Below are 12000 nucleotides of genomic sequence, written 5' to 3'. Positions count from 1 at the left end.
AGATAACTCAACTATCATTCTACATTCCATAACCAGATGATATATGAAATTTGTGTGGAGAAAGAGTGGTACTGCAGAGAAGATTCTTCTGAAACAAAAACAAGCCATAATAAGAGCCTAATGTTATATGGAATTGAGTCAATAGGTGAGTAGCTGTCGGGAGGTATTCAAAAGAAAGACCATACCTACAGGTCTATGCCTGCAGCCCCTCATATTTGAAATTTTCACTTTTTTTGGCGCTAAAGCTTTTTACCGAAATTTAACGCAGAAAAAAAGTTTTGTACCCTTATTTGAAATGATGAAAATATGGTTTTCAGTTTGAAGGGGAACGTAGAAATGCTCACCCTTCACTTTTGAAATTGCAAATTTTCATTTTGGTACCAAACTAGTACCAAACTTTGAAATAAAAAAAAGCTATACCAAAAGTGGGGAGTGAGCAAGTCTACAGTTCCCCTAAATTGAAATCCTATTCTCTTCATTCTAATTGAGGTACAAAACATTTTCAACGGTACATCTTAGGTACACATGTTTCAGCTTGTTTCGGGGACCAAAATCTCATTATTCCGAAAACATTTCTCCAGTCCCCTAATTTGAAACCCTTAATCGAATTTATTTTCAGAAAACATCAGATGTAATTTACATTAGACAATACAATTTCAGAAATGGTCATGAAATTCACATTGATTTTAGAAATCGTCAATTTTAGTTCATCTAATATATAAAATTCTCTTGTCACAGTTTTCGTTGCCATACTCCTCCGAAACAGCTTGACCGATTTTGATGAAATTTTTTGTGCTTATCCGGTATCTATGAGAATCGGCGAACATCTATTTTTCATCCCCTAAATGTTAGGGGTAGTCCACCCCTAAATTTTTTTATATTTTTTAGACCAGGAAATTATGTATATGGCAAAACAACGTTTGCCGGGTCAGCTAGTATCATATAATAATAAAAGATTCATATTTCTTGAAATGAGAAAATAGAATCACGTCCAGGCTTTCTGCATCACCCTATATTTTGAATCATAAAACTTTCGAATAAATCTTTCTTTTTACAAGGTGACACAAAAATATAAATAATCACCCACTTCTGGGGTTAATCCGTTGACAATTAACCAGTGAACTCTTTTAGAGTTCACTGCGATTAACACGTACATAACCTTGAATTTGAGTGAGTAATTGCTACAACTAGAAGAAGGCAATACAATTTTTATTTTTATTTCAGAAGGCAATACAAAAGTTCCAGTGTTATCTTTCTATCCAGTGAAATGAAATGAAAATGTTGTAAATGGAATGAGACCGAATGTGCCTGTTGTACAGAAATGAATTTGATTTACAATTGATGGTTAAATTGACTCATCTTCATTTCATTTGATGTTTTCTGAAATAAATGTGACTAAACTGAACTTCAATTGATCATTTCTAAATAACAACTGGAAATAGTGTAGTCAAACTTTGCTGCTTAGTTTATATTCGTTTCAAATATTCTAAGAAATACAAATGATCGAATGTGAAAATAGTTTGTTTTCGTTGGTCACAATTGGCTTTTATTATACAAGGTGGGGCAAATCAAACAGTGCAGTTTTGAAGGTTGGTACTTCCGGTGTGGTGGGTATAATCCTATCACGATAGTTTCATGTTGTCGCGCAGGCCATGCCATTATTAGTCATTACCATGGTTTGGTCATTATGCAGATGATTTTACGGAACAAGGGTGAGTTAGTTGAAATATTCTGCTTCACATAAACTTTTTTGCTATGTTAGTTTCAAGAGTAGGGTTCCTTGAATTTTTGGTATTTTTATGGTACTTAATGGTCATAATGAGAAAACTGGAAGACGTGGGTGATTTCTTGTGTTCGAAAAAGATTCATCAAATCAATGAAAAATATACCCTCCTTTTTTTTCTAATCGGGCGCATTTTTTGTCGGATTCAAACACTTGTTATTATCTAATAGTATCAAAATTAACTGTAGGATATTACTGAACAAACTGTATTCACCTAACAGTTTCAACTGATTGAAATTTTCATAGTATCTTCCCAGTCGTTGTTCGAGCTCCTAATCCCACAACGATTCATATCGAGTTTCATGAATTTTGATAAGGTAGTGATTGGAACCACCATTAAGCTAGCAGAACCATCCCAATTTTGGATTTTTTTACGACCATAATTTAAGGCTAATTTTTCACCCCAATTAAAAAATTTTTGCTGCCTCATTTTGGATAAATTGGGGGCAGAAATCTGACAATATCATATTTTTAAGAATTCTCACTAGGGTACTAAATTAGCCTGTAAGTATGGTGTGATCAGATTCTGGATAAATATTGTATAAGCGGTTTGATTCTGCTATATAGCTTGACGGTTAAGTTAGCAGAACCTTTTTTTTAACTCATTCAGGGAAATCCCCAGTAGATTCAAATGAATTAATATAATTTAATATTAATAATTATTAAAATTATAATTTTAATATTATTTATATTGTCAGATCGTCAGATTTCTGCTAAATGTTCTATTAGCTTCTGGGTTCTGCTAGCTTAAAGTTAACCTAGCAGAACCCCCAATTTCTTCAAAAATTAGGGAGCAGAGAATTTTTATTTGGGTTGGAAAATTAGCCCGAAATTACGGCCGCAAAAAAAATCCAAAATTCGAAAGTGGTTCTTCTAGTTTAATGGGGCTGTAATTAAACCAATTACATTTCATATCGTCGAAGGCTATAGCTGCGCAGAGCATTTGTACAAAAAAATCACTAGAAGCTTTCACAATTCCTATTCTTGATAGTAGAATATGGTAATGATGGATCTCTAATTCTGGGACATCATGTATAGCTATATGGGGTGTAAATGAACACATGCGAAATAATTTAAGAGGTGATTTCTTGTGCAAAAATAGTGTGGGTTTTCAATATAATTTTTTTCGAGCAGCCCCTGCTTAGATACTGCCCTCTAAATACAAATGAAGATGTCGTGAAACGGTTTTCAATAATGGACTTCTCACAAAAACCAGGACAAGAACTGCCAATATTTTCACATCTCGATTCGAATAACATCAACTTCAACAGTAAGGTTATAATTAATAAATATGACAGTAAACCAATTTATTGTTTTATAAACAATTATTTTGATTTTATTATAAATAAAGTACCAGTGGAAACAATTTTAACAAAAAACATTCAAGTTATCAACTATGATTAATGGAAGGAAGTATTTATTCATTGTTTAATCGTCGTTATCATCGACACAATTATTGCCATTTTTATCATCAAGCCAGTCATGATATTGGGCATTCGAGTCATCGTCCTCAACATCATCAATCATGTTTTCGTTGCTAGTAGCTTCTTCTGCGAAAAAGAGATCAAATAATTCAAAAACACAAAATTACGAATATAAGTACAGCGTAGTCCAGATCGTAACCAAGAAATTTTAACCACGTTTTATACTTCAAAGATAAGCCCTAGTTTGTCATATAAACATATGTCGAGAAATGTTTCCTCTCCGAGATACGAGTGTTAAAATTATTTAAAAAAAATATGTTTTTCATTAATAACTTTCACACTGCTTGACATATTTTCATGAAATTTGAGATATAGGTTTTGAGCGTCAAGGAGCAGTTTTTGCATAACATCATTTCTTTTCTTTTATACCAGTGGCGTTCGTACTGCAGCGATACTAAATATTTACAGATATAAAAAGGATACGTCACTTATAGTTCCGACAATAAAAATTACTATTTGTATGCCGCACAGCATCTCTCAGTTACCGAATAATTCCAACTGCATACAAATATTCAATTGTATCCAGAATTGAAGGATACGCTCACGCAAGAACCAAGGAAGAAGAGAGCAAGTTCACCTATTATGACATAACATTCAAAAATGTCTGGAAATTCTGTTTAACATATTATAATATACTATTCTTACTATTTTTGTTTTTTGTGTTCACATATCTCAATGAAGGGGGAAATAAATTGTAGAACTTTGGATCAAGATATTGAAAACTTCGTTGTTAATGGCCCTTGAAAATAAGTGGCACACGTAAGTTTTGTTCAATGCGATGTCTTGTGGAAAAATCATGTTCAATGAGGTTTTTACTGCTTTTGATCTGGTGTATTAAACATTCCGAAATATATATTTGTTTTAAATTGAGTCTCTTACATTTTTCAAACAATAATTCGGTGCTATGTGTTTTTCTTACATTCAGAAATATTTTGAAAATATATTTTTGTATAATTTGCAAACCTTCCAGCACGGTAAGGAATAAGCCTCCCCACACAACTATAGCATATCTTAGTAACGATTCTACTAGTGAATCGTATACTTTCAGCATGAAGGGAATAGATGTTACTTCACGCAGTTTGTAGAAAATATATGCAGCACTTCTAAAGCGTGTCTTCAAACACTCTACATGTACTTCCTATCTCATATATTGATCAATATAAACACCTGAATACCTCGTGCTAGTTACCTTATTTATTTTCGGACAAGAGCAACTCGAGTCTTCAAAGTCCGATATATGTACTGGAAGTGTAGAAAAATTAGGTTGTTTGATTCTCATCGAAGAAAAAGTTACGAAATTAGATTTAACAATGTTAAGACTTAGCAGGCTTTTCGCTAGCCAGGCATTCACAACCCTCATACCCTGTTCGGCATCTCTATACACCCCATCCCATGTATTCCCCAGAAAAAACAACATCGTATCATCGGCATAAGATAAAATTTCGCCGTTTGGTATCTTCAACAATAGCAATTGATTCACGTATATGAGAAATAAAAGCGGACCCAAGACAATTCCCTTAGGTATACCCATAATCAATGTTGTTTTTTCACTCATTTTCCCATTCAATGAAACTCTCTGAACTCTATCTTTTGAATAATTTTTGAGTAACATCCTACCTCTAATACCCACCGCTTCAAGTCTGTCAAACTGTAGCTAGTAGTGAGATAGTGTCAAACGCTTTTGCCAAGTCCAGAAACACCGCCATACATTTTTTATTCCCGTTCATACCCTCAACAAGTAGGGAATGAAATTGTTCCATTGCACCTTGAATGGATTTTCCCTCTCTGAAACCGTATTGGTTTGAGCCTATTACATTGAAATGTTCAAGAAACTGAGCTATTCGGGACTTCAAGCATTTCTCAAATATGTATTTTCGCGAAGTTGTTGATTAGAGAAATTGGCTTATATTTAGTAAGTTTGTTCTTCTCATTCGCTTTGTGTATACTTATAACTAACGATTCCTTCCATTCAAGGGGTATATTAGAGGTTTCTAATATTAAATTAATATTATGAACTAAAGGTGTTAAAAGATGCATGTGTAAAAATTTTAAGAGTTTAGCAGAAATACCGTCTAGAACTGGCGCAGCATCATTTTTAAGAGATGCAGTCACATGAATAATCTCGTATCTATCTACCGGTTTCAAGAATATGGACGAATCATTGCTTTTGAACTTGAACAATCTGTTGTTATTTGGTTTCTTTATCATCGACGCCATCTTTCTTCCAATATCTACAAAAAAATTATTGAATTTATCTGCCATGCTTTTATCATCAGTGAAAGTGTTCCCTATATCATCTGTAATTGACTTCGGTGAATCTCTTTTTTTGGATCTCTTTGTTATTTCTTTTATTACCGAGCACGTCTTCTTAGAATTTCCCCTTGCGTTCTCTATCTTATCAGAATAATAGTCCTATTTAATTTTACGAATAAGAATATTTAAATTGTTTCTCTATAGCTTAAAATTCTGCTTGTCTTCATCTGTAGCATTCAATTGTATTTTCTTTTTCATTTTATCTCGAGTTTTCATAGAAGTTATCAAACCGATAGTTATCCACGGCTTGATTTTTTTCAGACTTGAGTTTTTGTGTTTTTTATGGTATTGACTTGATTGAATGAATTTTTTGAGTTTATCCTCAAAAATAGAAAAAGCTTCCTGAGGATCTCGGGTTTCTAAAACATCATTCCAACTTTCATTCTTCACTTCATCTTCCAAAACACCATAATTTATGTGGGTGGTTAGCTCACTACTCGTCTGTTTTCTTTGTTTAACACAGTGATTATTTAATAACCTAACGAATAAGCAACTTGCGAAATGATCCGTGAGGGAGGTATGGAAAACTCCGGAGTTGAAAGAATATCTTCGCACCATTTTACCATTATTTCTAACGAAAATATGATCTAATACACTAGAAGAAGATGCAGTTTGTCTAGTTTCTCTGTTAATATATGACACAAACCCATGTTGACTCAGAGTACACTGATATAAAATCGACTGATTAAAGTTTTCTGTCAAGTGTATTTTTATATCACCAATTATTATCTCAATATCATGTTTCACCAAATTTGATACATAATCGGACATATCAGATATGAACGTATTTACCTGTGTTGCAGGTGGCCTATAGGTAGCTATTACCCCAAAAGTTTCGTGGTCTTTAGTTAAAGATAATCTCAAAAGGTTCACCTCAGTCAACCTTATGATTTCATGTTTAACTTCGAATTCATCTCTGACATAAAATGAGAGGCCATCATTCTGATTATATCTAGATTCATTGTAATAAATATTTAAACCTGCAATTTCAAATTCGATCAAGTTACGAACACACCAACATTCGGAAAGCACTATTATATCCAGATTTTCATATTCCAAAGTTTGTAAACAAATCAAAAGGTTATCAAAATTCTTTTGAACCCTCCTAATGTTGAAATGTATTATATTCAGTACTCTCCCCTTCCCAAATTCCTCGCGAGCCTGATCATCATCAACAAATACATCATTTTCCACTTCAACAAAATTTTACCCTGAATCATCCATGAATAATCCCGAATATCAAAGTAAATAAACATATACACATCAACTCAATTCCGCCCTCGAATAGATCAATTCAAAATACTATATAAATCTCTACAAAATCAGTGATACAACTATTTAAAAAATAAACCATTTCATCTTTTGAGTACACATTTACACACATTTACATTTATTTACTTATTAAGTCTGATTGGTAGTTTGACTCTGAAGGAGCGATTCACGATGTATTCTTTTCAGCTCTCCAATATCAGAAATATCATCCAAGGTGTACACTTTTCCATTTATATTTATCTTTATTCTTCCATGTAGTGTCCAAACACTTTTGTATCCAAATTCTTTCGAAGTTATATTATTGTTTATTTTTCATATCGCTTTTCAGTTTGATCTTCCTTCACTTGAATTTTCATTCTGTAAAGTTTCTTTCTATTAGTCATGAATATATCGCGGTGTTTTTCTGTGCCAAACATCACTAGGATAGGTCGATGTTTATTGTTTACTGGGTAACCAATTCGAAAACATTTGTTTATTACACTCTCTTGGTTAACATACCCACTTCATCACATAGTGTAGTAATTTTCTCATGTATATCTTCTTGTGGGTCTTCTGGAACACCAAAAAGAATTACATTTCGAGTCTTGTTATTCTGGTCTAGTCTATCAATTTTTTTATCGTAGTCCATCAATATTTCACGAAGTTTTTTGTCTTCCTCATCTCTTCGTATTTCAATCATTTCGAGCACTTTTTTAGCAATTTTATTAACATACGTATCCATAACTTCAGATATAGTTTGTTTCACTATTTTTTTGATTCATTTTCAGTAGTGAGCTCCATTTTCTTCTATTGGAGAAAAGTTTTTGTGAGTATTTCTCAAAACAGAATGTAAACAAATCAATATTATTTTCAATATCATCGATTGTACTGTTATCATTTTACGGAGCGTATGGAGGAGATGTTAATCGGTCGAACTCATGCAGTCGAATCCTTATTTAATTTGGAGCAAATTCGGTCTCTTGACTTTTTGCTGTACGAGGCACCGTTTCCAGTTGAAGAAATAAAACATATTCTCATGCATGAAGAAATCGCCAAAATGTGATATAGCAATAAAAAGCTCACTACGGTCTTATTATTATTATGTAACTACCATATCAAATTTTGGCGATTTCTTCATGCATGAGAATGTGGTTTATTTTTTTAACCGGAAACGGTGCCTCGTGCAGCAAAAAGTAAAGAGAACGAATTTGATCCAAAATAACTAAGGATTTAAATAGTAATTTCTATTGTCGGAAAAACCAGTGGCGTATCATTTTTTTTCTGAAAATATTCAGTCTCGCTGCATTACGAACGCCAGTGGTAGAATAAAAAAGAAATGATATTATGCAAAAAGTGCTCCTTGATGCTCAAAACCAATGTCCCAAATTTCATAAAAATATTTGAGCAATGTGAAAGTTATTAATGAAAAACATTTTTTTAATAATTTTAACACCCCGTATCTCGCAGAGGAAACATTTCTCGACATATGTTTATTTGACAAACTAGGCCTTATTTTTATGTAGAATACGATCTGGCCACGCTGTATAAAAATCAGCCATGTGAAAATAAGTTGAGTAAAACTTATTTTTAGTCACATTTGCTACCTGGTATCTCTGTCCAGGTGTTATAAGGCAAGCTCCACAAGTTCGCAGTTATTCAAAGCACATGAGAATCTACTGAGATCCTAAAGTTTCATCTGTGTGAAAATAAGTTATGTCTGGTCGCTCTGGGATCTTGGACTAACAGTTGAGACATGAAGTTTTTCCTCTGACACACGATAATCATCCATTTTATCCAATAATGTAGAATCACATTCAACGGAAAGTTTTTCATCATATTGATTAGTTTTTTTAGTCCAGTTAGAATTAATTTTTATAAGTTCTAGACTTTCGCCATTAAAACTTTGATTGATCCAATGTTTTCGGTAGCATCGGTTTCCATTTGGCATATAAACTCGCCGTTTTATAAAATATTGCGTTCGAGCATTTTGCGAAACTCTTGCCAAATCAAGAGTATTGTTACAAAGGCAACAGTATCCATGGGTTAAAATACAAGAAAACAAAAAACAAGTGAGTTAGGATCTGAAACTCTCAGGATTTCATAACGTCATTGGTACCTACAAATCCTATCAATATCCTTCAAGGGCTAGTTCACCATTCCGACACCCCTAGGGCCTTTCTGTCAGTTTTCTGGTTTCTAAGAAAAAAAATTATTTTCAGGAGCCATCTTCAGGGGGATATATCTAAGAAGGGGCTGCTAATAAAATGATGACTCTCGTTTTTGTCGAACCTTTCTCTATTAAAAACTTTTTTTTGTCGAGTAGTAATTGATGAATGATATTGAAAAAAAGTCACAGTTACAAAGTGTATGTCATAAAAATTCGAGAACAAAGAATGATTAAAAAATCCCACCAATGACCATCAAATCATCTTCAGGAACAGAAAGTATATCAGTTTTTGCTATGAAATCTTAGGTTTGTCATTCAAAAACTCAACTGTCCTGCATCCCAGGGTAGAGGGGCATGAGAAAATTCTCATCTTACCATGAAAAGTTACGTAATTAAAAATGGAAATTGACCTGTTTTTTACATAATAGTGAATAACGAAAAGTAGATTTTTTGCGTTACTTTGAATAATATTTAAATAAAATGTCCATATTGGTTTATTTCAGATTCTGCATTGATCATCGAGTTTCTAAAACATGTGAAGGACAATGATGACATCAACATGATTCATGGCAATTCTACTGCGTTGTATATAGCTGTTGAAAGAAAATTGAAAGACGTGGTGGAGTACATTGTTGGGAGAGATGCAGATATGAATAAAAAGTTTAATAACGGGAGTACACCTTTGCATGAATCGATCAAAAGTGAAAGTGTTGATATAACGAAAATCCTTCTACAAAATGGGGCGGACATCGAAGTAAAAAATAAAACAGGTGAAACACCACTGCATTTGGCCGTCAAATACAATAATCCTGATCAAGTCAGGACGCTGATAATAAACGGTGCAGACGTAAATGCTACAGATGCTGAGGGAGCAACTCCTCTACATGCTCTGTGCTTTAAAAAATCATTTAATTTTGAAATGTATGAGCTACTGCTAGAGAAGTGTGACGTTAATGCAAAGGACGTCGATGGAAATACACCGTTGCATAATTTGATGAGATCCTTACCGCAAGACTCATCAATATCAAAGAAAAAAAAATTGATTAATTTATTTTTGAAATATGGCGGGAATTTACACGAACCATGCCCTTCCTTAGCCCTAGGTACAGTAGTACATGTTGCAGCCATTGTAAATCATACTGTTCCGTTTTTGACCTTCTTAATAGAAAAAGGTGCAGATAGAACCTTTGCGGATATAAGAACTGTAACATTCATGCATTGCATACAAGCGAGGAAAAGCGTAGATCAAGTTACAGAAGTACTGAAGTTTTTGTTCGTTCGAGAATGTGCAAGGAAATTTCAATTTACCGATAATCTTTTGAGATTCATTGAGTCAGACGAAAAATTCATTGATTTCCAGAAGTCATGCAAAAACGAGCTACGCATTCTCAAGGATCAAAAATTGACAGATAACGATTCTATTTCATTGTTCACGGCGTTGACAACTAATGAGAGGGATTTAGCTAATCTTTATCGTCATGATCCTTCAAGAACCATTGGAATCACTGATTCTGAATTGGAAAGGTTTCCCATTTATGGAAATGATTTAGTAAGAAATCATAAAAAGGCTGTAGCGATACTTGATGCAGAAATTTTAATATGCGATTTCCTGACAAAAATTAGTAAGAATGTTTTGGATCAAAATTCAATTGATGAGATCGTAAACTTCGTACCTACTCAGGATTGAGTCAAATTACCTCCAACATTAATTTAATTATACTCTGGCATAGTTCTATTTATGGAGCTCTATTGAAGGAAATGAACAGCTTGACTCGATCTATGCGACCACGGACTACACATAGTTGTACAGTATTTATTCTTGTATCATGAAAGTTATACTAATTCTAATATTATCATTATTTTTGTATATATACATATTAATAATATAAATACTTCCCAAAAGCATTTTGTTGTTTTATTTTATATCATCAGTATCTCTTCAAATCGATGATGTTAACTGTTATACGCCTTTTTCGAATTATTTCTTCACGAAATCCTGTAGATTTTAAGAGTGAATAAAGAATGTGTTGAATATAAGTGTTCATAATAATCCAAAGTGCATAGTGATAGCGAGTGTGTTACATCACTCGTATAGAGCAGGGGAAACTATCTTCAATTTGCAGGCTCGACCATAATAGACAGTTTTTCGTCCTTGGTATTATATATAAAAATTGAAAAGCGAGGCTTGTTTTTCGTCAGAATTCATTGAAATAAGTCGTTTAACCAAAAATTGTCCATATAAAATATCCAAGATGGCTGAGATTCAATCCCTAGAAGTTCGACAAAATTTCATCGAATTTCAAGTACGGGACTGTGAAAAGTGACTCCGGCTTCAGGAAAACGAAACAAAACATGAGCATATGGCTGGACAATGCATGGTTCAATACCGAGTTCATCGGATTGAATGCATCAGGTCTCTTTTGAGAGAATGATAATTTTCGTATCGTGTGATTTAGGGTGAAAAAAAAAGTAGGAAATCGAGGAGTATCTTGAAAGTGCGTATGTTAGTGATGGTGAAAAAGTGCTATGATGTTTTCTCATTTCATCCCATTTTTACGACGATTGTTGAAATGTTCGAACAAGAAGATTGTGATGCCCATTGTGAAAAAATTCGTCAATAATTCAGACGTCAATAATTTTATTTTTTGCACTTGTGTCCTAAGTTTCTTCTGTCAGTTGGTATCGAAATGAACCATTTCGGAAAATCGTGTAAGTTACTTAAAAATAATGAGAACAATTCGGTAATCCTAAGTTTCCATTTTCATTACCACGTGAGTATCGAATGAGCCATTATCCTAAACAAAACCACATGGTCGAGTTTTTCCCACTGCTTTGCGATAATTCAGCTAAAAAACGGTGTAGGGTCATAGTATTAGGATCTATTTCAGTAATTATTTTCAATTTTTTTCAACTTTTTATAGTTTTGTATAGGTGATTTTTGGTGAAACGCTTCATTTCGACCAGTTTCACTTTCTGTTGACAAAAAAGCCTCACCTTCAAAC

At 33.4% G+C, this 12000-nt stretch overlaps 1 protein-coding gene across 1 annotated transcript; it reads left to right on the top strand.

Annotated features, from left to right (window-relative positions):
- Window positions 1-1454: 1454 nt before the first annotated feature.
- Window positions 1455-10764, top strand: LOC123320403 (putative ankyrin repeat protein RF_0381). Its single transcript, XM_044907721.1, has 2 exons — window positions 1455-1712; window positions 9502-10764. The coding sequence occupies exons 1-2, from the start codon at window positions 1688-1690 to the stop codon at window positions 10683-10685; spliced, it is 1209 nt and encodes a 402-aa protein (XP_044763656.1). The 5' UTR covers window positions 1455-1687; the 3' UTR covers window positions 10686-10764.
- The last annotated feature ends 1236 nt before the right edge of the window (window positions 10765-12000 follow it).

Source organism: Coccinella septempunctata, chromosome 9 (genome assembly GCF_907165205.1).
Source record: "Coccinella septempunctata chromosome 9, icCocSept1.1, whole genome shotgun sequence".
Taxonomy (NCBI): domain Eukaryota; kingdom Metazoa; phylum Arthropoda; class Insecta; order Coleoptera; family Coccinellidae; genus Coccinella; species Coccinella septempunctata.
This window is presented reverse-complemented; position numbering and strand designations above follow the sequence as displayed.

Coding starts and splice junctions, on each gene's coding strand:
- LOC123320403 (XM_044907721.1), top strand. CDS start 1,688: ATGCAGATGATTTTACGGAACAAGG. Junction 1,713..9,501: donor GATGATTTTACGGAACAAGG/GTGAGTTAGTTG, acceptor GGTTTATTTCAG/ATTCTGCATTGATCATCGAG.